At 37.3% G+C, this 24,194-nt stretch overlaps 1 protein-coding gene across 3 annotated transcripts in view; it reads right to left on the reverse strand.

The window, feature by feature from the left end:
* LOC128870494 (uncharacterized) overlaps positions 1 to 24,194 on the reverse strand; it is a 107,105-nt gene that overhangs the window by 39,326 nt on the left and 43,585 nt on the right. For 2 of the 3 annotated variants that reach the window (XM_054113173.1, XM_054113172.1), the window contains one exon: positions 20,105 to 20,965. In XM_054113173.1, the coding sequence (XP_053969148.1) occupies positions 20,105 to 20,965 (861 nt within the window). The remainder of the gene's footprint in view (positions 1 to 20,104; positions 20,966 to 24,194) is intronic. The other variant, XM_054113174.1, reaches the window with a different exon arrangement.

Consider the following 24,194-nt stretch of genomic DNA (forward strand, 5'->3'; position numbering starts at 1 on the left):
ATCTAATGCAGTTACCACCTATTAGAGGACATCAAGTTTTTCAACAACCAGATCATATGAAGCCAGCTACACATTTGTGGGGACAGTTCGGTCTGGTTGAACTTAAATAAAACATGCGTTCAGCAAGGAGACACAGCATTTATAGATGTACTTAATGCCCTACGAGTTGGAGAAATGACGTCTAGGCAACTTGAAATCCTTCTTGAAAAAGGGACAGTTATTTATCCAATTAAAGCACAAGACAAACTTATTGATGCCACTCGTAATTTAGGTAACAAGGACTTAAATTCTGTGATACCTAATGATATTAATAAAACAGGAGGTCTTCCGAAAGTACTGAAAATATTCGTAGGGCTAAAGTGATGTTGAGGTCGAACATTGACGTGTCAAAAGGTTTAGTGAATGGCAATATGGGTTTTATCATTGAAATTATCTGGCCAAAATTTCGCAGAGACCAACTATACGCGGAAGACATCCCGTCAGTCCGTATCGACTTCGGTTCTGATGGTGTGCACATGATTAAACCGATATTGATACAGTTCCCAGCGAAATATAGCTATGGAACTGCTGAGAGACGGATGTTGCCCTTAATCCTGAGTTGGACTTCAACCGTTCACAAGATGCAAGGTTGTACAGTTGATTATGCAGTCATTTATCTAGGCTCGCGACTGTTTGCTGCTGGACAGGCCTATGTAGCACTTAGTCGTGTAAGACCTTTAGACGGATGCTTGATATAGTAAATATTACAATCATTCTATTGGCAACTACCTATGTACAGAGGGTTATGAAAGTGAAGCAAAATGCATCCCACGCCTTTAACTCTAATTTGAATTACTCTATTTGTATCTTAATTTTTGTTATAATTCTGTTCTTAGGTAGTTGACTATGACTGATCGTTCGATTTGCTATTACTTCATTATAGGTCGCTTTGTCATTAAAATGTATTTTCTATTTTTTAGTTCGATTAGCAATAAAAGCGTGTTTTTTAGTTTTTTTTTAAACAATTTTTTATTATGATTTAGATCGGAAGAAATTAAGAAAAAAGGGATCATACGGAGAGTTTTGTCCGCAACTGTATGCTAGTTTGTACCCTCCAATAGCATTTATGCCCATTCTTTAAAATATACCCTTCTATTCTTTCCTTTAAATGCCTTAAAATAATTCAGTGAAATATTAAATGTTACGTGAATTATTACAATCAGCATTTGATATTATTTAAACAACAGTGTCCACACATAACAACTCTACAGGAAACCCACCTTCATAAAACAAAAAATATCCCAATTTCTATAAATTTTGAATTGCTTATACGTAATCAAATATAAACACACGATTTGAAACAACATCAGCAACAATTCATTACAAAAATTAAATTTTCCATTTACTCAACTTATATTATTCATAACACCCATTTAGCTGATTATTTTAGCACACATTTAGCTCGAAATTTTTAGATAGCTGTCATTACACTCTTCCCAACGATTGCTCCGCTACCCACTTCAACACTCATATAAGGTCTCAATATCCGCATTTAGTTCACATATAAATCCCCTTACTCCCCTTAGAAAAATGTGGTGAAAGATTATATATATTTGAATTCAAAATTTCGGCATGCCTTGGTCAGAAGAATCCCCTGATTCTAGGCTTCTTAACTTTCTAACTTACTGGAGTACCATACCGATGTGAAAGCCAAAGTTATTGAAAACCCGATATCATAAATTGAGCAATCGATAGCTTTAAAAAAACTGAAGAGTTCATCACAAGCTTTGATTGAATTATATACAGTATGACCCAACATCTCTCAACTTATACGAAAACTCGAATTTCTTCCTTATATTAAAAAATTTTGGATAACCAATTACCACAATTGTACAAACTGAGCACAATAACCCCTATCCTAAGGACTTATCATATATATATATATACTAGCAAACCCGGCCCGCTTCGCTGGGCACACTAAAATAGAATAGATATGGTTTAGAACAGAAAAGATATGGTTTTCATATTATTTATTTCTTTATTCTTTATTCAAGCGCTTTGGCATAAACAATATTTTTTGTTTTTCTAATTGTTTTTGAGTAAATATAAAATATAAATTGAAAATCAGGAAAAAAGAAGATTGTTTTTAAATTTCAAATCAACGCAAATGAATAACTAAGAAACAATCGTCTTTTTTCCTGATCATCCATGAATTTTTCGTTTCAATTTATATGTTTTATTAAGCATTGGAGCTTTTTTAACCATTATCCATTTATATTTTTCAAAAAAAAAACGAAAAAAATTTTTTCTTCCACGAACACATAATTTCATTTGAACATTCGGATTTCACATTAAATTCTCAAATTTCGTAAGAAATTATGCACTGTTCCAAAATCCACTCCAAAAAAATTCACAAACAATTTTTACACTTTGCCCTTACGTCTTCTCCTTATGGCATACAAATCAGAAAGAAATATTGACACATTGACAGTTCAGTTCCGCCCCAAGCGTTAAAGAGGTAAACGACATTATGGCTGGTTCAAAAGAACGCTGTACCCGTTGCCAGTGTTCCGAATTACAACCAAACTTTACGAAACCCATCTTCAATACCTTCTTAACAATGTGTGTAAGTTTGGTTTAATTCGATGCAAAGACACGGCCGGTTAGCGAACACACACAAAAAGTTGACTTTATTTTATATATAAGATATATATATATATATATATATATATATATATAATTGGCGCGTACGCCCTTTTTGAGTGTTTGGCCGAGCTCCTCCTCCTATTTGTGGTGTGCGTCTTGATGTTTTTCCACAAATGGAGGGGCCTACAGTTGCAAGCCGACTCCGAACGGCAGATATTTTTTATGAGGAGCTTTTTCATGGCAGAAATACACTCGGAGGTTTGCCATTGCCCGCCGAGGGGTGGGTTGGTTGGTTGGCTAAAGTGGTGATTCTTCTAGAAATCAACTAGCTCTTCCGCACCATTTTGTTGCCACATCCTCGTTACCAACTTGTTTAACGGTTATTTACAGCATGACTATATCCAGTCTATGTGGCTTAAGAACCTTATTAGGTTGTTGATGCCTAAGCCAGACAGTTGTTCGAGACTCTCAAACAGCGGTTAGCTCAAGATTAACATTCTGTTCTTCCATAAGGCAGAGCATTCACAGAGAAAATGGAAGATTGTTTCCTTTTTCTTCGGTTGTTTACAACTGTGTCAGTATGTATTGTGAGGGATGCACATTTTGGCTGCTTGTTCTCCGATAGACCAAACGCCAGTTATGACTGCCGTTAGTCTCCAGGCGTCCCGTCGTTTCATGCTTATTAATGTCGACGATTGCTTGAGGTTGTAGGTAGGCCATAACGTTTTACTAATTTTGCATTTCGTCTAGTCTTTCCATCTACAATCCGCGATTCGGAGGTATTTTTGGGAAATTATATTCTTGACTGCACTGCAATGGTGTGAATACCGATTCTGCAAGAGCATTATTCATGGCAGAGCGCCCTCTTGCCAGTTCATCTGCTTTTTCGTTACCTTCAATGTTCTAATGTCCCGGGACCCAGATTAAGGTAACTTTATGGTTTACACTCAAGGTGGTGAGGCTATTCCTATTTTATTCCACCACTTTAGAGGTTGTTGTAGCCGAACCCAGTGCCTGGATTGCAGCTTAGCTATCCGAAAGAATAGCGATATTGCCCTTAAAAAAGAAATCTGCGATTAGTAGCCTACAAGCTTCCCCAATTGCAAGTACTTCCGCCTGGAACACACTGCTGGTATTAGGGAGACGCACAGATTTCTCAATTTTAAGTCTGTGAGAATATACATCAGCTCCAACACCACAGTCCAATTTACTGCCATCTGTATAGACTGTAGTGGCGAAGTTGTTTAGAGAGAATCCCTTATTCCATTCTTCCTTAGATAGGAAGAGAGTAGCAAAATTCCTATTGAATGTTACCGTCGGGACGATGTAGTCAGTCCTCACCGAGGTTAACTGAGTTTGTCACAATAATAGACTGGCATGACCATACGTTTTTTCTTTCCAGCGACCCGCTTCATTTAACCTAAATGCACTCATGGTTGCTGTCGTCTTAATATGTAGGTCTATTGGAATAACGTGTGTCAGTGCATTGAGAGTCTCTCTAGGGCATGATCTGATTGCACCGACCGTTATTGCACAGGTTGATCTTTGTATTCTGCCGAGTAATTTGGTATTATACTCTCTCCCTAGAGCTTTCCACCAAACTACCGAACCATAGGATAAAATAGGTTTCCACGACAGTCGGTTCTATGTTACCGAAATGACCCGGATTTATATCCGGCCAAGGACTTTTACTCCAGCAGCATTCCCCGTATGTAAGTATGGGGAATGTTTATGCTGCTACAACAACGAAAACATGAAATAGGTCGTGTAACCGCCTTATACAGCCATAATGTATGCTTAGGTTGAAGAGCCCATCTTCCTCCAAGCATACGTGAAAGTGAAAGAGTTTGTCCGTTGATATTTGGTAGGGTAAAAGTTGTTACCTTGTATCTGGTGGTAAAAAGAATAATTTCTGTTTTACAGGGGTTTAAACCAAGAGGTAAGCTCGCCTAACGTCCTTTGGATGATCCCACTGGGCACAGTCCTGACGACATTAGCACTACATCATCAGCGTACGCCACCGCTTTTACCACACCTCTATTAAGTTTTGTTAAGGTGTTGCTAATAACGCATAAGTGGAGATAATACTCCCCCTTGTGGAGTGCCTCTGTGGACCTTCTTGATTATGCTGATATTACCCGTATTAGCTTTGATGATCCTCGTTTCTAGCATAGAGATGACCCAATTACTGATGCACCCTTAAGTCTATCAACGCCCTTCAGATAGCATCTGTACTAACATTGATAAAGGCGCCTTCTGTATCCCAGAATGCCGCCATGGTATAATGTTTGTTCTCTAGAGAACCCTCTATTGTTCGGATTACCCCGTGAAGCGCTGTCTCTGTAGATTGGCCTTTAAGGTATGCGTGTTGTGCATTTGATATACCAAAGCTCTCCAAAGATCTTGTGAGATATATATCCAAAAGTTATTCAAAGGTTTTTAACAGGAAAGACGAAAGACTGATTGGCCTATAGTCCTTCGCTGATTCATGTCCCCTCCTACCTATTTTTGGAATGAAGACGACCTTGACTAGTTTCGAACTGTCTGGAGTATGACCTAAATTTAAACAAGCTTTAAACATTTCCTCTAGCCATTTTAGGACCGTCTGAGGTTCCCTGTAACAACTTTGGAATGATCCCATCTGGCCCCGCAGATTTAAAAGGTGAACAAGATTTAATTGCCCTTGCAATTTTCTCCTTTGTAATTATTTCCTTTGCAAGATGCGGTGAATTATATAAGATCCGCCTGATATTTCCCTTCCCACTATCGTGGACGCTGCATCCCGGAAAATGCGGGTTTAGCAGAAGTTCTAACAATTCTTCTGTCGTGGCAGACCAAGTACCATCAGACTTCTTGAACCAAGAAGCCATTGAATGATCTTTGGATAGAACATGGCTGAGCCTAACAGAATCCCTGGCGGATTCGATTGACGAACAAAATTCCGACCACCTCTCTTTCTTGGCGGCCCTAATTGCCTTCTTGTACTCTCTCCGACTCTCTCTGTACAATTACCAATTTCCTGTCGAGTAGCTGAGGTTAAACGTCGATCCAGATGTTTTCCTTAGTTTTAAGAGCTCACTGCTCTACCAAGGAGGGTGAGTTTTTTTGCTAAATTGTATGGGGCAGAACGTTTTGTAGGCCCTACTAAATGTCTTCTCCAGTGTTGTGATAGGTTATGGTGGTTTGCTAATTCAAACAAAATACTAAATAGGAATAAAATGGGATTTAAAATAGGGAGAACAGTTTTTGATAGGCTAGCGTATTTAGACAGCTATGGAGACTCTTTGATAGGCAACAAGTTCAACTGCAATATAAGCTCCTTCATTCCTGTTATGCTCTACTCGTATTCGCAATAATGATGTACAAGGCAAACTTCAAATCTCTAGAAGCTTGAACAGATCTCATCCCCACAAACTTTTTCATATTACTTTTGACTAGCCAAGACAAACCAATTCACAACCTTATATCCGCCGGTACAAAGCGTAAGCAAACGCAAAATGTAGAATCAGTTATCCCAAAACCATAACCAAATGCTCTTCCTCTTTTACAATACCTTTCCGAGCCACGACCAACAAACAAATCTCTGCTGTAGAAGCTTGCTTCATCTTACAAAAATAAAATAATGGTTTAAGATAAATCAATACTTATTTTATGTCGTATTTCAATTTATAGTTTATGTATTCGACGGCAAATTACATATGTATGTATGTACATTTGCATATGAGAAACAATAATGCACAAGCTCAAGAACATCATCTTCCTTTCATATTATATGTACATATGCATGTATGCCCAAATAACCTTGACTTATTTATTCACATGTCACAGCACATCACATTCCTACAAGAAATCAAATACACATACGCACTAGTGAACGAGTTTCTTCCTGACAAGTGCAAAAACAATTTTGCTTTTAAGCCTATGTAGGTGTGTATGAATATATGTATATCCATGCATGTATACATACACACATACCTACTTTCCTTCTAAGCTTCCTACAAAATAATTGTATTCATATGTAAGTACATCCATGCACGTCCAAACATACATGCATATATGCGGGTGCACAGCGCTCCCTTCTTGCTTCCGTGTACTTTTGTCTTTCACCAGTCGATATTCCGAATATTGCACTTACAAAAACAAAATACCTTGATTGACGCAAAAGCAGCAGCAAGTGCAGCGCGATGGCCGAATCGTGTTCTTATCATAAAGCATCCAGGAGGAAATGCAGTGGTTTGGGGGTGCACAGTTGCATCTGGAGTAGTAAAAATGGTTTTCATTGATGATAAAATGGACAAACATCTGTATTTAACCATTTTGAAGAATAATTTGCATGATAGTATGGTCCCTGAAATGAAAAAGCTTCTCATAAAAATATCTGTGGTTCATAGTCGGCTTAAAACTCTAGGTCCCTCCATTTGTGGAACAACATCAAGACGCACACCACTAATAGGAGGAGGAGCTCGGCCAAACACCCAAAAAGGGTGTACGCGCCAATTAAAAAAAAAAAAGCACAAAATAACTTCAAAAGCGTCATTAAAGACAGTTTAAGTGTTGAGTGGGAGAAAATTGCAGCTAAAGGCGGTCGAACAAAGTACTAAATACTTGTTTTTTCACTATTGTTTTAATGTACGAATAATATTTTCGCATAAAATTGTGCCTTATTTCGTTATGGCCTTAAGTTCTCTAATTCCAGAAATGAAATTGAAAGTGCTTGTTCCTTAAATATTGAATAAATATGTTATTCTCTACGAATATATCAAAATTTTGTTCGTTTGTATACATCGTGCTAAGTATTATAGGCTAAAATTTAGTATAATGTAAATATATCGCTTTGGAAAAAACGGTAAAAAGGGGGTGATAGAGGGGTGTATCCCCATCTTAAAACTGGAAACAGAACCTGCCGGAGGCTTATAGTTTTTAAGTAATTTAATGTTAAAGTTCTATAATTTAGCGAAAAGTTGGTGTTGCCATACACCTGAAATGAAAACGAAGTTCGCACGCAGGGATGTTCAGTGGAAGTATTTTTTGCTGTAATTTAAAGCTGAGAAATAATTTTGAAAATAAAAACATACAACTCATTTAAACTCAAAAACAATGATATTAAGCGTATCACAAAAAATAATAAAGTAATTAAAATTAAATTAAATTAATTAACACAGTATTTTTGCGTAGAACTCCTTTTCGCGTGTGCGGCCTTCGGCCGCGCTTCAAAAAAATTACCCTCATCAGTCCAACTCCGGCTGCGCAATCCACAGTATTTTTGCGTAGAACTCCTTATCGCGGGGGCGGCCTTCGGCCGCGCTTCAAAAAAATAACCCTCATCAGTCCAACTCCGGCTACGCAATCCACAGTATTTTTGCGTATAACTCCTTTTCGCGTGGGCGGCCTTCGGCCGCGCTTCAAAAAATAACCCTCATCAGTCCAACTCCGGCTACGCAATCCACAGTATTTTTGCGTAGAACTCCTTATCGCGGGGGCGGCCTTCGGCCGCGCTTCAAAAAAATAACCCTCATCAGTCCAACTCCGGCTTCGCAATCCACAGTATTTTTGCGTAGAACTCCTTTTCGCGTGGGCGGCCTTCGGCCGCGCTTCAAAAAAATAACCCTGATCAGTCCAACTCCGGCTACGCAATCCACCGTATTTTTGCGTAGAACTCCTTTTCGCGTGGGCGGCCTTCGGCCGCGCTTCAAAAAAATAACCCTCATCAGTCCAACTCCGGCTACGCAATCCACAGTATTTTTGCGTATAACTCCTTTTCGCGTGGGCGGCCTTCGGCCGCGCTTCAAAAAAATAACCCTCATCAGTCCAACTCCGGCTACGCAATGCACAGTATTTTTGCGTAAAACTCCTTTCCGTGTTAAAACCATTGAACCCAAAATTAAAACGTCAAATGCGTGTATGTAGTAAGCAGGCACAATAACCCCCATTCCCATCATTAACACTAAACTCAAGTACTTAATTTTTGTTTTCATTTGCAGGCATCCGGCAACACCATACTGTTGTAATTCCAATCTTCTTCTTGTTCGCGCTTAAAATTGGAATGTGATTGCATAGGCAAATGAATTTGCATTTAATTTTAATAGATATAATTAGAATATTAGCATAAAAATCGGTAAAAACACGCGTGGGAGTGTATATTTGGTGAATTTTAGTGAAATGTTAAAAAATATAGAGTGTAATGTGGCAAATTATAGTGAAGTTCCCGAGGGCGTTTTGAATGTAAATAATTAAAAAATTATTATTTCCCGAATAATTTTAAGTTATAAAGAGTGTTCCTTAACACCTCACTAACATCTCCGCCAAGTTTCATTAAAAAAAACATTATAGTTTCCCAGAAATTCCAAAATATACATTGTTCTAAATTCCAGCCGTATTATAAACTGTGAGTGTACGAATAAATTGTGTGACCACTGTAAATATGCTATTTGCATTGACTCACTCTCCTCATTAGACTTTTTTATTGTAGAATAGTAATTTTGAAAACAGCGAATACTATGCCAGCAACGTCAGAAATTCATTAACTGAACATTATCCATACTTCTATAGTATTCTGGACACGCTACGATTCAAGGAAATGACCTTGCCTGCATATCCATACTTCATCTAATCAAATTCGGACGTCTTCGCTTAGGTTACACCAACGTACGCATCGATATCTTCTTGAAAATATGCCACTGTTATTTTAGCAACTTTTATCAGTCATCGAAATTTTCAACCTTTTAACCGATTGCCTACTTTTCCGAACTCATAGAACTAGATCATATTATGCTATTTAGCGAATATTTCTCTCAGACTTGTAAATAATAATTCAAAGTTAAGCTCAACATCTTCGGCTTTAATTATAATTATAAGTTAATCATGAAATAAAAAAATTAAATATTAACGAAGAATTTATGTCCCCAATGAACATGAGTAAAAACCATCATCCCATTATGATAAGTAAAATCTTTCAAAACCTCTAATAGTGCAACGCTATTACTCAATGTATACATCTTTAAATTTAATTTTAAAATTTTAAATTATTATGAGTAAGGAAGCCGGCTTCCAGAATTTCTTTTTGGTCCCGGCACACATGCCTAACGACAGAGAACCACCGCCGGAGGAAATGCAAGAGGCTGTTAAGCAGAACCAACAAACATTTGTCTTATCGGATGTGAGATGAATGCGAGGCTTACCTTATGAAATAGTAGCGAAACAAACGACAGAGTTGAGTCACTATTTAACTTCATTCTAAATACTAAGCTCAGTATACATATGTAACACCTCTATACAAGCCAACTTTCATCTTCCCAAGCTCAGAAAGGTTTCAAGGATGGGAGCAAGTCCTGGATCTTACGCTGTTGACAGAGAACAATGCTATGTCCGTGAAGGATGGATGGTATCAGGTAGGATATCAATGTCTGATCACTGTTTTATACCATTGAAGTTCCAAGGCAGATCCTACACTATCACCATTTTTATAAATCCGAGAAGAACAAATTGGGATGAATTCGTTATAATATGGAGTCTCAAATTAAGAGGTTGTAAACAATGGGAGGTTACGAGGGCTAGTTAGCCTACACAGGTGACTTAAAAATCTTCAAAAAGCAGTTAGAGCTGCGCAACGCGAATACTGGCAAAACTACTGTAAGGGTATTGAGGAAACTACAGAAGAGGCAGCTTCAGAAGAATTCTTGTAAAGACACAATGTAACCTAGGCTACATAAGGGTCACGAAATACATGGGCCACGTCAAGCAAGGAACCTTAAGGTCTCCTCCTAGACGCACTTTTCCCAGGAAAAAAGCCGGTAAAGCACAGGCCTTCACAGACTAATCCCAAAGACTTCAGACCTACCAGTTTTACGTCTTTCCTCCTCAAACTTTTAGAAAGGAATGTCGATGAGTATCTATGGGGCGTCATACGAATCAACAGGTTCCCTCCGGCACAACACGCCCACTCGCTTGTCGGGTTCGTCGAAAAGAGCCTGGCAGAAAGAGAGTTTGCTTTGGTAGCTTTTACAGACATTGAAGGAGCCTTTAACAAAATTAATACAAGTGCCATACTTGTCAGAAGAAAAGTAACTGCAAGATTAGGCTACACAATAATAAGTAGATAGATCTGCATATATTACTCCTCAGAGAGGGGTCCTCCTCCCTCTCCTCTGAATTTTGGCAGTGAAGTCCCTGATACTGACCCTAAAGAGAGGGGGCTGCCACGTCACAGCTTACGCTGACGATTTGGCAATCGCGGTTAAAGGCAAGTATCCCAGCATGCTCATGGAGATTCTGCGCTCTAACATGGTCACGCTTAGTAACTGGACAGAGAATAGGGGGCTCGGAATAAGGTCCGATAAAACTGAACTAATTCTCTTTGCAAGAAGTGTGCGTTAATTTTGAATTGTGTGGAGATTCCTTTGAAAGAGAATTGCGCACAATCAAAAAAGCGGTCGGAATCAGATGGAGTCTAACACTTCGTATCACACACGTGCTTTACACTTCGGTAGTTCGGCCTATTTTACTATAAATAATACTTGTGTGGTTGTCATCAACAGACAAGTTAAACGACTCTGCTGAGCAAGGTCCAAATTACTGCATTTTTATGCATCACCGGCGATTTAAGAACCACCCCTAATAAAGCGGTCGATGTGCTAGTCAACGTACCTGCTCTAACTCTGGTAGGAAAACACGTGGCCGCTTTAGCGCTTCGACTTTATAGTATGGCGCTATGGAAGACCCGGCGCTTCGGCCACGCTTTTACACTACATACTATGAGTAGTTGTAACCAAGAAATCGACTACTCTTTCCCGAAACTCACTTTCAACAAGCTCTTCAAGACTAACATGCCGTCAAGAAGAGAGTCGCAAACTCAAATTAAATTTCTACACGGATGGATCCAAACTAGAAAATAAAGTAGGCTAGGGAGTTTTTCTAAAAGAATTATGACTAGAACTATCGGTCCGACTTCCGAACTACTGTAGCATATATCGGGCAGAAGTTTTAGCTATAAAGGAGGTAACTATGTGCCTAACCAAACGCCGTAACAAGAACTACGACAGCCTATTTCTCGAACAGCCAGGCGGCCATCAAATCAATGGAGGCAGTTATACTAAGATCAAAGGTTGATCAGGAATACCAGGCAGCTCTAAATGATATTAACATTGTTTTCAAAGTCAGCCTTATATGGGTTTCGTGACATAGATAAATTAAAGGAAATTGCAGGGCCGATGAGCTAGTCAACTTCTTGAAAACAGAGGCAACATTGGAATCCCTATGGCAACTTGCAAATTAAGTAAACAAAATAATATTATCCAATAGTTCATGGAGAGAAGAAAATACGTGTGTTACAACCAGGCTAATTTGGCTGAAAATAAATAAAATAATATCAGGAGCATCTCGAAGGTCGCGGCTGTGCCACCGATCATTGGATGTTAGGTAAGCACTCTTCTAGGCTAGGAATTTTTTCGCATGAGTGCTGCTGAAGTTGTAGAGTTAAGGAAGAGGAAGAACCAGTAGAACACTTTTTTGTAACTGTCCAGCCTTAGCTAGGAGTAAGGCTAAATTATTGGGAAAATACCATTTTGACTCTCTGACGGAACTATCCGCTGTTGGAATAAAATCTATCCTACGCTTCATAAGAGAGTTAACTGGTTCCATGAAAACTAACTGTAACGTTCCAATATTACACAGTAGTATCGCAACGGACCTCTAAGTGAGTTTCGCTATTCTAAGCCGACTGCCACAAAAATGTAAACTGAACCTTGGAAGGGATATATACTCCACGGCCAACTTGGATGAGAAGGTCAGCGTGTAGGAGGGGAGGTTTCAAGAAGTCCACACCAATCAGTGGCGTCAATAAAAGATCACCACCGTGGTTGAACGGTGAATTGAAATAGCTTAGAGATAAATTAAAGTCTGTTTTTAATGAATGTGATGTGACCGGTGTTCGTCAAAAATGCAAGAAAGCTGAAGCTGAGCCTTGCCAATCTTATTGCACTTGAATAGAAAACTCTAGAGAATCCGCGAGTTTGAGCAAGATATTTTCTAAAGAGGATGCACAAGCTCTGCCAGAGAACCACTATAAACCTTAGTTAAAAGCCACTTTCCTGGGTGTAAGTCCTACGACATGCCAAGAACCTGGACTTTCCAGAGGCTTCCAGAAGACGAGATAGATTCAATAGTGGACACATATGGAGTATACTCTCTTCAAAATAAACTGTTTTGAACCATATAAATCAGCTGCTTCAAAAACTTCAGAAGCACTTGCAGATCTGGCTCTTAAGCTTCTTCAAAGCATGCAAAGTAAAGGTAGTATTCATACCCAACGTGGGTAAGAAGAAACAAGAGGTAACGAAGGATATTCGACCTCCTTAAAACACTAGAAAGAATCATATATATAAACATTAGATCTTTAGCAAAGGGGGATAAGCACAAGCTAACATGAAATGTAAATCCACGGAAACTGCCCTTCATGAGATGTTTGGTCATATTGAAAAATCCTGTATCAAAATAAAATTCACCATGGCGGTCTTCCTAGATATAATATAAAGTGCCTAGCGTACAACGAGCAACCGCGCAGGAATAACTGGATTTATGGAATTGTGGCAGTGAATATCAAACTAAACCAATTACCAGTAGATTTGCAACTACGACTAACAGCAGCAAATATCGTCATCAAAATAAAAGACGGCGGTTGTTGAAATGTTAGGATGTTTGGTCATAATACAATTCTTGGTAGTCGAAAGCTAAACGGCAATTCATTGGACTAAATTACCGCTGCCCTATACTAGAATTTAAGGTAATGTTTCCAACGCGAAAGGAATGGAAGTTAAATTCAGTAGTCAAGGAAAACACCCCCGGACTTTGCACCGATGGATCCAAAATGGATTGCGGCCTCGGCGCGGGTGTATATTCGAAAGAGCACTTCCAAGCCCTTTCGCCTAGGACATTGCAATAGCATCTTTCAAGCAAAGGTTTTCGGGATAAGAAACGCTTGCAGGATAAACAGAAACCACCCACAACAAGCACGTATTTTGTCAAATTGTCAAACAGCCATATTACCTACCCAATTCAAAAATTGTCGGACAATGCAAAGAAGTATTGAATGCCTTAAGCATCTGGATACCGGGTCATAGAAACATTGAAGGAAATGAGAAAGCTGATGAGCTGGTAAGACAGGGTGCTTCCTTTAGAATATCCGACGTAGTAGCAGGGAGCTGCCCCCGAAGCGTCTACCAAAGGCAGATCTTTTTGCAATTCCAGAAGCATGCTATTCAAAGATAGACTAACACCGATACCTGCAAAATAGCGAAGGGTAGATTACAACAAGTCCTGAACTGACGAGCTGTTAAAAACTTTAAGAACAGACATGTTTAGAATTACGTCAACAATAACCGGCCATTGGCCTATCGGAGACCATGCTAGGCAGATGGGGTGGCTGCATAACGACAGATGTAGAATGTGCAATCTAGAATATTCTAGGAAGACAGTCTTCCACTATCTGTGTGAGTCTGGGTGTTTTACGACATATAGAGTAGAATGGGGTAAGATAGGTATGGGGGCACAATAGGTAGGTGGGGTTTTCGTCGCACTGTTTTTGCAGAGATCACTCGTCTTATGTGAATTGAATACGTGGTGGGGAACAACGTTCGCGACTGTCATTTCGGCCGTCACCATTGATTAGTTATCCTAGTTCTGGCGTCGTTTAGTTTTTTGTGAGCTTTTCTCCGACATAGCATTTTTTTTATTCTACGGTGCAGTGCATTTAATGTAAGTAAATATTTGTCAGGTGAGTTTTATTTTACGTAGAAAATAATGCTGAACACGAATAATGTGTCAGTTTTTTGATATTTTTGTTTTTTAAAAAAAGATCGACACTAACATAAAACATGTGCTTGGGGGCACTATAGGTCAGCCGTCTGGGGGCATTATAGGTCACTACTTTTAAAGGAATAAAATAAATTTTAATTATTTTTGCAGCAAAATGGTGCGTAATTGTGTGCGAAAAACGCCGAAACGAAGTGAAGAGGACGTAAAAAACGCAATCGCGGCAGTTCGAGATCGCGCTAGTGTTCGATCAGCCTCTAAACAATTTAAAATTCCGTTCGAAACATTACGTGCTTGCGTGATGAATTAAAGAAAAATTCCTAACTTTTATAGCATGTGCAGTGTTCATACTCTATAAATAAAGGTTAAAACGTTAATTTCCAAGCCATGTACATTGTTCTTTTCCCCTCACATATAGTGACCTATCGTGCCCCCCGATTTTGAAAATATCGAAAAAAAGTACCTTTGTCTTATTGAATGCAGCTTCCAAAATATTTAACCAAACATAAGCCAGTATAACCAAAATGTTAGCAGATAAATAACCTTTCAAAAGCTTGCTTATTTTTCAAAATCAATGCAAAAACACCGTAGCAAGAGCTCTCCAAAAAAAAATGACCTATCTTACCCCATTCTACTCTAATGTTGGGGATATTCTCAATGAACAAATTGGTAGAAGTTGCAGGAAAGACAATAGATGACGACAGATTTATAGTAAAATCAAGATGTTTTGACTAAATAACGACAATAATTTTACTAGTGGTGTACTACAATACATTTTGGGCTAATTGAGTCACTCAGACAGCACCTCTACCAACTCAGACAGCACCTGTACCAACCAACCAAGAATCAAATATTCGGTTCGCTTCATTGCAGTCACTGTCATTTGTCAAAAGTCTTCTTGTTCTGAATGGAAAAGTATCTTTAATCAGTGAGTAGTTTTTAAAAGCATATACACACCTACATAGTAGAAATAAAATGTTATTACATATTAGATATTTATAAGAGTTACTAGATTAATATGATACATCTTAAAATAATTATGTGCGTGTAAGTTTAAAATGCTAATTCCTTTTTGTTTATTTTAATAGTTAATATTTTTTTAAACTTGAAACTAAAAACTGTGTAAGATGGAAAACGTGCTAAACGAGTACCGGGCACAGCAGTAATAGATGTATTTATAAAAGATATCATGTTTTTTGCAAGGCTTTTTAAAAATTACCTTTACGTGCGTGGTTATTTGCCGATTTCGGCCAATTGCAAAACCAAATAATCTTGGAAAGGAAGTAATATGTGTGCCAAATTTCACGTCATATCTTATGTCGTCCCCTTAGTATTAAAATAGCCTATACATTTTTTGATGTTTTGAGAAAATGAATTTCAAACTTTTTGTCGAAAGTAGCTCTCACTCAAATCTCGTTATGTCTGTAAATATTTATTATTTTTTGACTGACGTTTTGACCCACTTTGTGGAACTAGAATTTGACAAAATTTTGACCACATATAAAATCGACAATGGAGAATCCAAAAATTCAATAAAAAAATAATAGCCTATGAGCACATAGGCTATTGTTATACTAAGGGGACGATATATAAAAATGGAGACGTTTTTTTGTGTTCGTTAGTCGCCGATTCACGCCTAAACGCATTCACCGATTTCAATCAAACTTTCACAGATCATTGGTATTGGTACATAGATGGTTTATGTGAAGTTTTAAAGAAATCGGTAAAAGTATGTGTGCGTTGTGTAAGTGTGAAAAATACAATATTTGCGTGTTTCCCTTATACGGACATTACGTATACGGAATGAGAATACACGCAAATGAATAGAATATACACAGATATGAATAACATTGTTCTGATGTCGAGTGACGTATGCGACTGTATTATTCGTAACAGTTGTCCTCTCTTTTCTTTCCTTTTTATGCATGCGTGACACGGCATCAAAGCACATTGCTTTTTTTCAAACTGGAAAAATATTTTGAGCTTCATTTGAACGTTTTATGATTTAGATAAAATAAAAATTCGTTATATGTATTTGATTCCATTAATAACCATAAGCCTGTATTTTTCGAAGTTCAAAGTTTTTGGACAAATATTGAAACGTTTACTTAAATTAAATGTTAAATACTTATATATAAATGCGCAAATGTAAAAGTTTAGATGGATTTAAAATATACGAAATTATTCAGCGGTTGAATCCATACATTTTTTGAAATCCATGAATATGGATCGACAGTCGCCATAAATGTTCTTTTAAAAAATAAAACGTGTTAATTTGATGGTAGCTCGAGTATTAAGGTCAGGTCTCTATTAGTATAACTTTGTTCATGGGTTTGCGTAATTTTTTTGTGGTGAAAGTCTAAAACCAAGAAAAGAAAACGCGAAAGCTGACGAGCAAAATGTATAAAATAAATCCTCCTGTATGTATATATACTCGAAAAAGTTATGCTAACACTTTTTTCATGCATTTAGGTAGACAATTTTATATGGGCAAACGTACGTTTACGAGATAAATGCCTAAAAGCAGGTATAACTAGAATAGCGCTCTCAGGGATTTCTGTTACAATACTTCTGTAAATTTCATGCTCCAAGTGATCGAGCATTGGTATAGCGCTGAAGACAAATGTTCAGGATATAATACAAAAATGCATATTTACTTGATTTCACATAGTAATATTATCATTGTTAAAAGAGAACAAGTTTGTATTAGGTAATAATTAGTTTCAAAGCCAAAGAATAGTTGCAAGATTAAAAAATACCTGAAACACATTTTCATTTAACAACTAAAATAGCAAATATGAGCAAAATATGTAATTTCTTCAATTTTCTTCTGTTGCCAACTTTCTGAAAAACGTGAATTCACCGCGATGCGATACAGAAACAAAAAGACAGCGACAGCCCGCAGAGGGTTTTGAGCAATAATATAAATTTGTATCAAACAACGCATTAAATAGTCATTTTAGTATACTTTTGGTGTTTACTTATTCAAGTAAATGCATGTATTAGTTTTTCTTTAAAAAATTTCTCTAAAATTTGCAACTTTTTTTTATGATTTCTAAAGATTACTTTATTTTTGCCAAAGAGCAACCGTGCGTACAGAAAATTGTGTTGTACTTAAAACTTCACCACTATAAACTTGGTCCTTATAAAGGACTTTCACCACAGTTTGTTTACTGGATATACTGAAATCAACATAATCAGCTATATCAAAACCATTTGGTGAGTGGTCAACAATTTTAAAGTGCGTTTTACATTGTTATTTTTTTTTTTGGGGAAAAAATTTATAAAAATAAAATATATTCTGCGTAAAATTACACATGCACATTGTGAGTTTTTCATGTTTTTTTGATTAAATTCATTACTTTTCAATTATTTTCTCTTAACTTATTTGAAATCAACGTATGCGGCCAAAAGAATTAGAAATTTAATTTCAACAATGGAAAAAGGAAAATTATATTATTTATATTTGTATCGCTTTATTTTAGAAATGCCACGCCCGCGAAGAAATGATATTGATCGTCGGTCGCGTAGAACGCAAAATAGATCAAATGAAAGGCAAAATCAATCACAAGAAGAGCGAGAAATTCAAAACCAAAATCAAAGGGAACGTATGGCCAGATCAAGTTCAGGCCATTCACCTGAAGAACGTATACAACGTAATGAGCAAGATAGATTAAAACAAACACATAAACAAAACACAAGGACAATCGCTGGAATTATGCGGAATTGACTTAGAATATCCATGCTTCTCCCACGGACAATTATACGAGTATGTATCATGTTCACGTGTAGGAAAGACATCAGTTCTGTTTATTTATACCACAACTCAGGGCAAAACAAAAAATGTAGTTTACGAAAAGACTTTGCGTTAGTTTAAGTTTAAAATTACCATTAATTTTATATGGTAAAAAAAGAATAAATACTCATAGAGTGAATTTAAATCGATTGTTCATGTTTCATTTCTAATTTTGATATGCCTAGCGAAGCAGGCAGAGGGTCCGCTAGTAATAATATAATAATTCGTAATGTATTAATTTTTGCTGGAGTTGTCGTTCGCACAAACAGACAGACAGCTAAATCGACTCGTTTCATCATTATATGCTTTTTGGTATATATAGTATACATTTGTGTACTTTTCTCTTGATTCCTTTATATACATACATACTTACGTCTATATGTATTTAGGTATTATAATGAAGAAATTAATATACACGTCGTTAATGTTATAAACAACCGACATGTGGGTATCGGTGTTGGTATCTTTATTTTAATCTTTCAGGAAGACCGCCTGCGTGCTACACATTAATAAATACCTAATTTATGGCGTATGGGCATGCTGATTGAGAGGCTGCTTTCCGCACTTTAACAAAGAAAGCAAAGAATAGGCTAGACAACAGCGCAGACAAACAAAGAGCTTAATCACGTGAAAAACGCAGGGGAGTAAAGACAAGGGAGTAAACAATTTATAACTAAGTTACTCAAACAAGCCGCATATACGTGTGAGTGACTGCTATGTGGTTGGTCCTGGGTTCGATAGCTACTGTGTACATGTATCATCAAAAGATAGGAAAAGTTCTAATAGCTCGAATGGTAATGGCAAACTTCTGAGTGCCTTTCTGCCACGAAAAAATTTTCCATAAACACTACCTGCCGCTGGGAAACGATATATGATAAAAGAGAAGTATTTTTGCTGCCGCCGTAGCCGAAAGGTTTGGTGCTTGACTGCTATTCGTAGTCGTGGGTTCGAATCTCCGTAAAACACCAAAATTAAGAAAAAGTTGTTTCTAATAGCGGTCGCCCCTCGGCAGGCAATTGCAATCCTCCGCGTGTATTTCTACCATTAAAAAACTCGTCATAGCAAAAATATGTGCCATTCGGAGTCGGCATAAAACTGTAGGTCTCTCCATCTGTGGAACAACATCAAGACACACATCACAAATAAGAGGAGAAGCTCGGCCAAATACCCATAAAGGGTATATATAATTGGCCCATATATATATATTTTTTTTTTATCTGAAGGCAAACATCAAGACATAACCGAAACCGGAGTGAAAGGAACTTGTCCAATCATATAGAGGTGTATGTATTCGCCGAATGTTGGTGTATATGCTCAGGTAAGTTGAAAAACGCGAGTTTGCTTGCATGATCTACATATAGGTAAATAGGTATATACACATCTATGCTCAGATAATTGCAAGAGCTTTAGAATTTGTTACATAATACAATTGAGACCTAAGAAAATCCAGTTTCTTTTAGTTTCATAAATTGAGGGAAATATATTGCGAAAGTGCGTATATTCTACATGCATACATACATATATAAGTACAATAAATGTACATATGCCGGTTTTGTAATATTTTATTCGACAGCAGAACCCGAAAATTAAATATTTAAATACAAATATATTTACTTCTGCGAATTTTTGTAGATAGTTATCGTTGAAAAGTATACCCATAAAACTCTGCTATTGCCTTCGCCACTTAGTTCTTCATCCTGACTCAGTTTCTCCTATTTAATCATTCATTATATCAATTTTAATTTCAGCTGAATAATTCAATTTTAAAAGGTTCAACAATTATTTTTGAAAATAGGCCAATTCGAGCATGCTTTTCATGATTTGCGAATTTCTAACACAAACAACTGTGAATTTTCCAAATACAAATTTCATTCTTACCTTTTTCTGCAAATGTGATAATTTCTTGGGTTTCACCGAAAAAATCTTCACTTTCATACTGATTTTGACCTTGTGATATTCCATATTCAAGATGATGCAAATTATATTTATCAAGACTTTTAGCATGTAAAAATGCATCACCATCATTGTTATCGTAAGTTACATCCCCGGTTTCTGCTTCTCGAACTTCAAGAATGTCCACATTTAAGTTAGGCTTTCTACTACGCATAAGATATGTGAGATTATTTGTGCTTTTCCTATTATTTATTTTGCTGGATTCATTGAATCGGACGTTTTGCATGTATCCCTTATACTTCAGGTTATGACTCTTTTCATAAAAAGAACTTTTATTTATCATACGATATTTGGTGTACACTTTAAAAGCAGGTCTTTCTAAAGGTGAATTTCTCGCTAATACTCTCTCATTTGCTGTTTTCACCATATCGTCTATACTTTGATAATCATTCGAGGCTTTGATTGGCATCTTAGATCTAGTAGTCTCTTTATTGTGTTCATCGCCATTATTTCGATTCATAAAATTTCCAATAATTTCCTTCTTACCAATAGTGTTCTCCAATTCTTGGGTGCCCTCTAAGTGAAGCTGCAGCTTTGTAAGGTCATGTTGCCGAATTTCTTGGCTATCATCCGCATCTGCTATCATTTCCAATTGATGTGATCCATTCTCATTGAAATCAAAATCACTGACAACGCTATGTATACCATCGGCGCGATATATAGTATCCCAAATAAATTGCTTGGGAAGGGGATGAGATACATTGGGCTTATGTTTCAGACCAAGTTTGGTTAGTATTTGCCGCTTAATGGATTCCAGACGTGTACGATCACTTTGCGCATTATGTGCTGCGGGTATTCATTTAAGGATTAATATTATTGATATTATATTCAGAGAATATATAAATAGTCATGTACGTATACATAAACACATTTGTATAAAAACCCTCGATCTTTTTTTATGATTATGACGTCGAAAACACAGAAGGTATAAAAACTAACAAAATTTAATTGCCGAACTATCTATAAAACAATATAATTATTTTAAGTTAACTTGGTGCTATTTACATTATTATAATTTTTTTTTCAAACTCAGCAAATCCAGAAGAGTCGATTCTGTGCACTTAATAAATTAAACATGAATATGTATTTACTATTTATCGATTTGGGAGAATTAAGATTTCAAGATTTTGCAGCTTATAAACATTAGAAAATCTATTAGAAAATTTAGCCTTTTTAAATATATACAAAGGACGTCTCAATAGTGGAAAAACGTAATTTGCAGCCTTCCATAAGTGCTAATACATTATTTCTCGAATTCGTTGAGGAGTCCACAGGTATTCAATTGAAAGAAACCAGGCTGCAAAATTTTTTTAAATAACTTCCTCTTTTGAATGAAAATCAATATACAGACTCGCATGGTGGGCAATAGCAACCGAAGTAATTTTGTACTTGAATGACAATGATAGGAGAATTGGAGGTTTGCAGCACAAAGCAAATCAAAATTGATTGTTTTCCTACTTTTGTTGCGGTATAATTAAAAGTTTTCACTCAAAATTATGGTTTATTTTGAAAACATTTACTTAAACTGCTTCAACTATCATAGTCTTACTTTTATTCTTCAAGAAGCAGTGTTATGTTATTGAAAAATGTTAGTTATCACTAAAGATTTTCACTGTTACTAAATATATAGCAATAAAAGTTTAGTGATAATGCAATTTTTTCCCCTATCATTAAACGTTTAGTGACAGTGCACATTTTTCACTATCACTAAATATGCAATGATAATGGAACCCTTGTTTGCATTTATTTTTTGGAGCATTACGCTCAATCCTGCGGAGTATATAGAATACCTGGCGAACATCTGTATTATTCAACCTTGCGTGCACACAGGAGCCTGTGCGAGTGGGCCTTCCCTTGCTCCACACTCGTGGGATGAAACATGGGATCGAAAGGAAAATCAAAAAGAAAATCAAAGTCAGGGTCTCTCAAAAAACCGGAAGAAAGCAACTCCCCCAATACTTCCACCAATGCTCAATCTTTAGGTGTGGCGCTACTAAGGCTTTCGTAGGAACTGATGGCGGAATATTATATTTGATATGGGTGCCAGGTAAAGTGACATACTAGGGAATTGTAAGGTAGACAAATTAGCGAGAAGGGCACTACTACTCGCCTCCCTCTTGATATGGATATTCTAGGTATTCTCCTCTCAACCTTTAAACTACGTGGTGCCAGTAGCATTGTCACTTTAGTCAACACGAGATGGATTGATAGTTTGACATGTAATGCTACAAAAGGAATTTGGCGAAAATAGGACCTCAGGCGCTCAAAGTCGCTACTTAATCGATCAAGGAAAAACGTTTCTATGTTAGTTGCATTAATCACAGGTCACTGTCTCATAGGTTGACATGCTCAAATATTGAACGTTCCTCAATTTAACTATTGCAGAAGCTGCAAGAGTGATGATGGCCCGCGTGACATGCCACTAAATGTTACTGATGTCCTTAGGGATATAATAAAACAAAATGGTTCAGCGAGGAGAAGCAGATAAACTGCAACTGTGGTATCACAATGGATCGGCAGCGGTCTAAGTGAGTTGGTCTGACCCGGCTGCCACCTCTACCCCCCTATGTACATACATATGTATCGGGTGTTTTTTTAGCTGCATCGGTATTGATATCAACGGTTGAGAACAGCTCAGACTAGCAAACTGTGTTGACATTTCTGTCCACTGAAGTTTGGAAAGACATCATGAATCGCTTAACGCCAGAACAGCGCTTTCAAATTATGGAAATTTACTTTGAAAAAAATAAATCTGTTCTCGAAGTTCATAGAGCTAAGTGTTAAAAAGACGCCAAAATGTCGAATCGTCATCGTTTTCAACTTGTTGGCTTTGTGCTTCGACTACGTGGAAAACTTTATATAGGGATCTTGCCTTTTGTGCCTATAAAATACAGCTCGGGCAAGAATTGAAGCCAAATGCCCATAGTTTGCGTCGCAAGTTTCCAGATTATAATAAAAAAATAATTTCAACATTTCATTCCATATTTCTGTTTTGTATTATCATTTTAAGCTAAACTCACTAAATTAGCATGTAGGTAGTGTTCTATCGATACTTCTCTGGTTATTCGCAGCTAATCAGCTATTAGTATTGACAGGCACCATAAGCTATATAATGAATAACACACTGGCAACAAGACATCAAACTGCAACGCAGGCAGGCCTGGGACAGGATATTGTATACTAGAAAGTATAAGATCCCGAATTGGCTCCCCCCGAAGCTGAACGGCAGACAATTGGGTCTTAAGGACAAAGCGAAGCCCCTCGGAGTAATTTTAAAGAGCCAACTATCATGCAAGTACAATATATAATAAAGGAAGAAAAAGCCCAGTAACGCACTATATGCATATAAAATGATGCTGAGACATAGGGTCTATCTCCTTCTATAATGTACTGTGCTATTGAGGTATAGTCAAGCCGATACGGTGCTCTAGTGTGGTGGACCACAGGAAAGTATTCAACGTCTCGGTGCACTCTGCACTACGGGTGTGATGAGAACAACTCCAACGGCAGCGCCTGTCACCGATTTACATTGCAGCAGAATGTCTAGTAGATAAATCTGTCGTAAGACTTAGCGCAACGACTGAATTTACCTGAAAAACACTCGAGCATAGTTCATAAGGATTGAATTATAGGGTCAATACGGATTATACGACTCCGAAATGAAATTAGGTGAGGAAAATCCGAACAATAAAGAAGAAGAGGGGTGGAAAAGAGGAAAGAAGCTTAGCCCCAACACGCCTAATATATTTACTGGCGGCTCGTAAATGTTGAACAGAGTAGGTGCAGGGATCTAGCTAGGCATCTTGCAGCTGTTCAAACTGCCTCATCACTTCAGTATCTTTTAGTCAGAAGTCTTCGCAGGTGGAAAGGCTGCAGAATTGGCATTCGCAAATACATCGATCAACTCCAAAATGAACACTTACGTGTCAACGTAGTGACAAAGGTAATAAACTCATACGAAATTCCATCTAAAAACGTTTTAAAATGCAGGGGAGTCATAGTAAGACTGGCCGGA

Source organism: Anastrepha ludens, chromosome X, assembly GCF_028408465.1.
Source record: "Anastrepha ludens isolate Willacy chromosome X, idAnaLude1.1, whole genome shotgun sequence".
In the NCBI taxonomy this organism is placed as follows: Eukaryota; Metazoa; Arthropoda; class Insecta; order Diptera; family Tephritidae; genus Anastrepha; species Anastrepha ludens.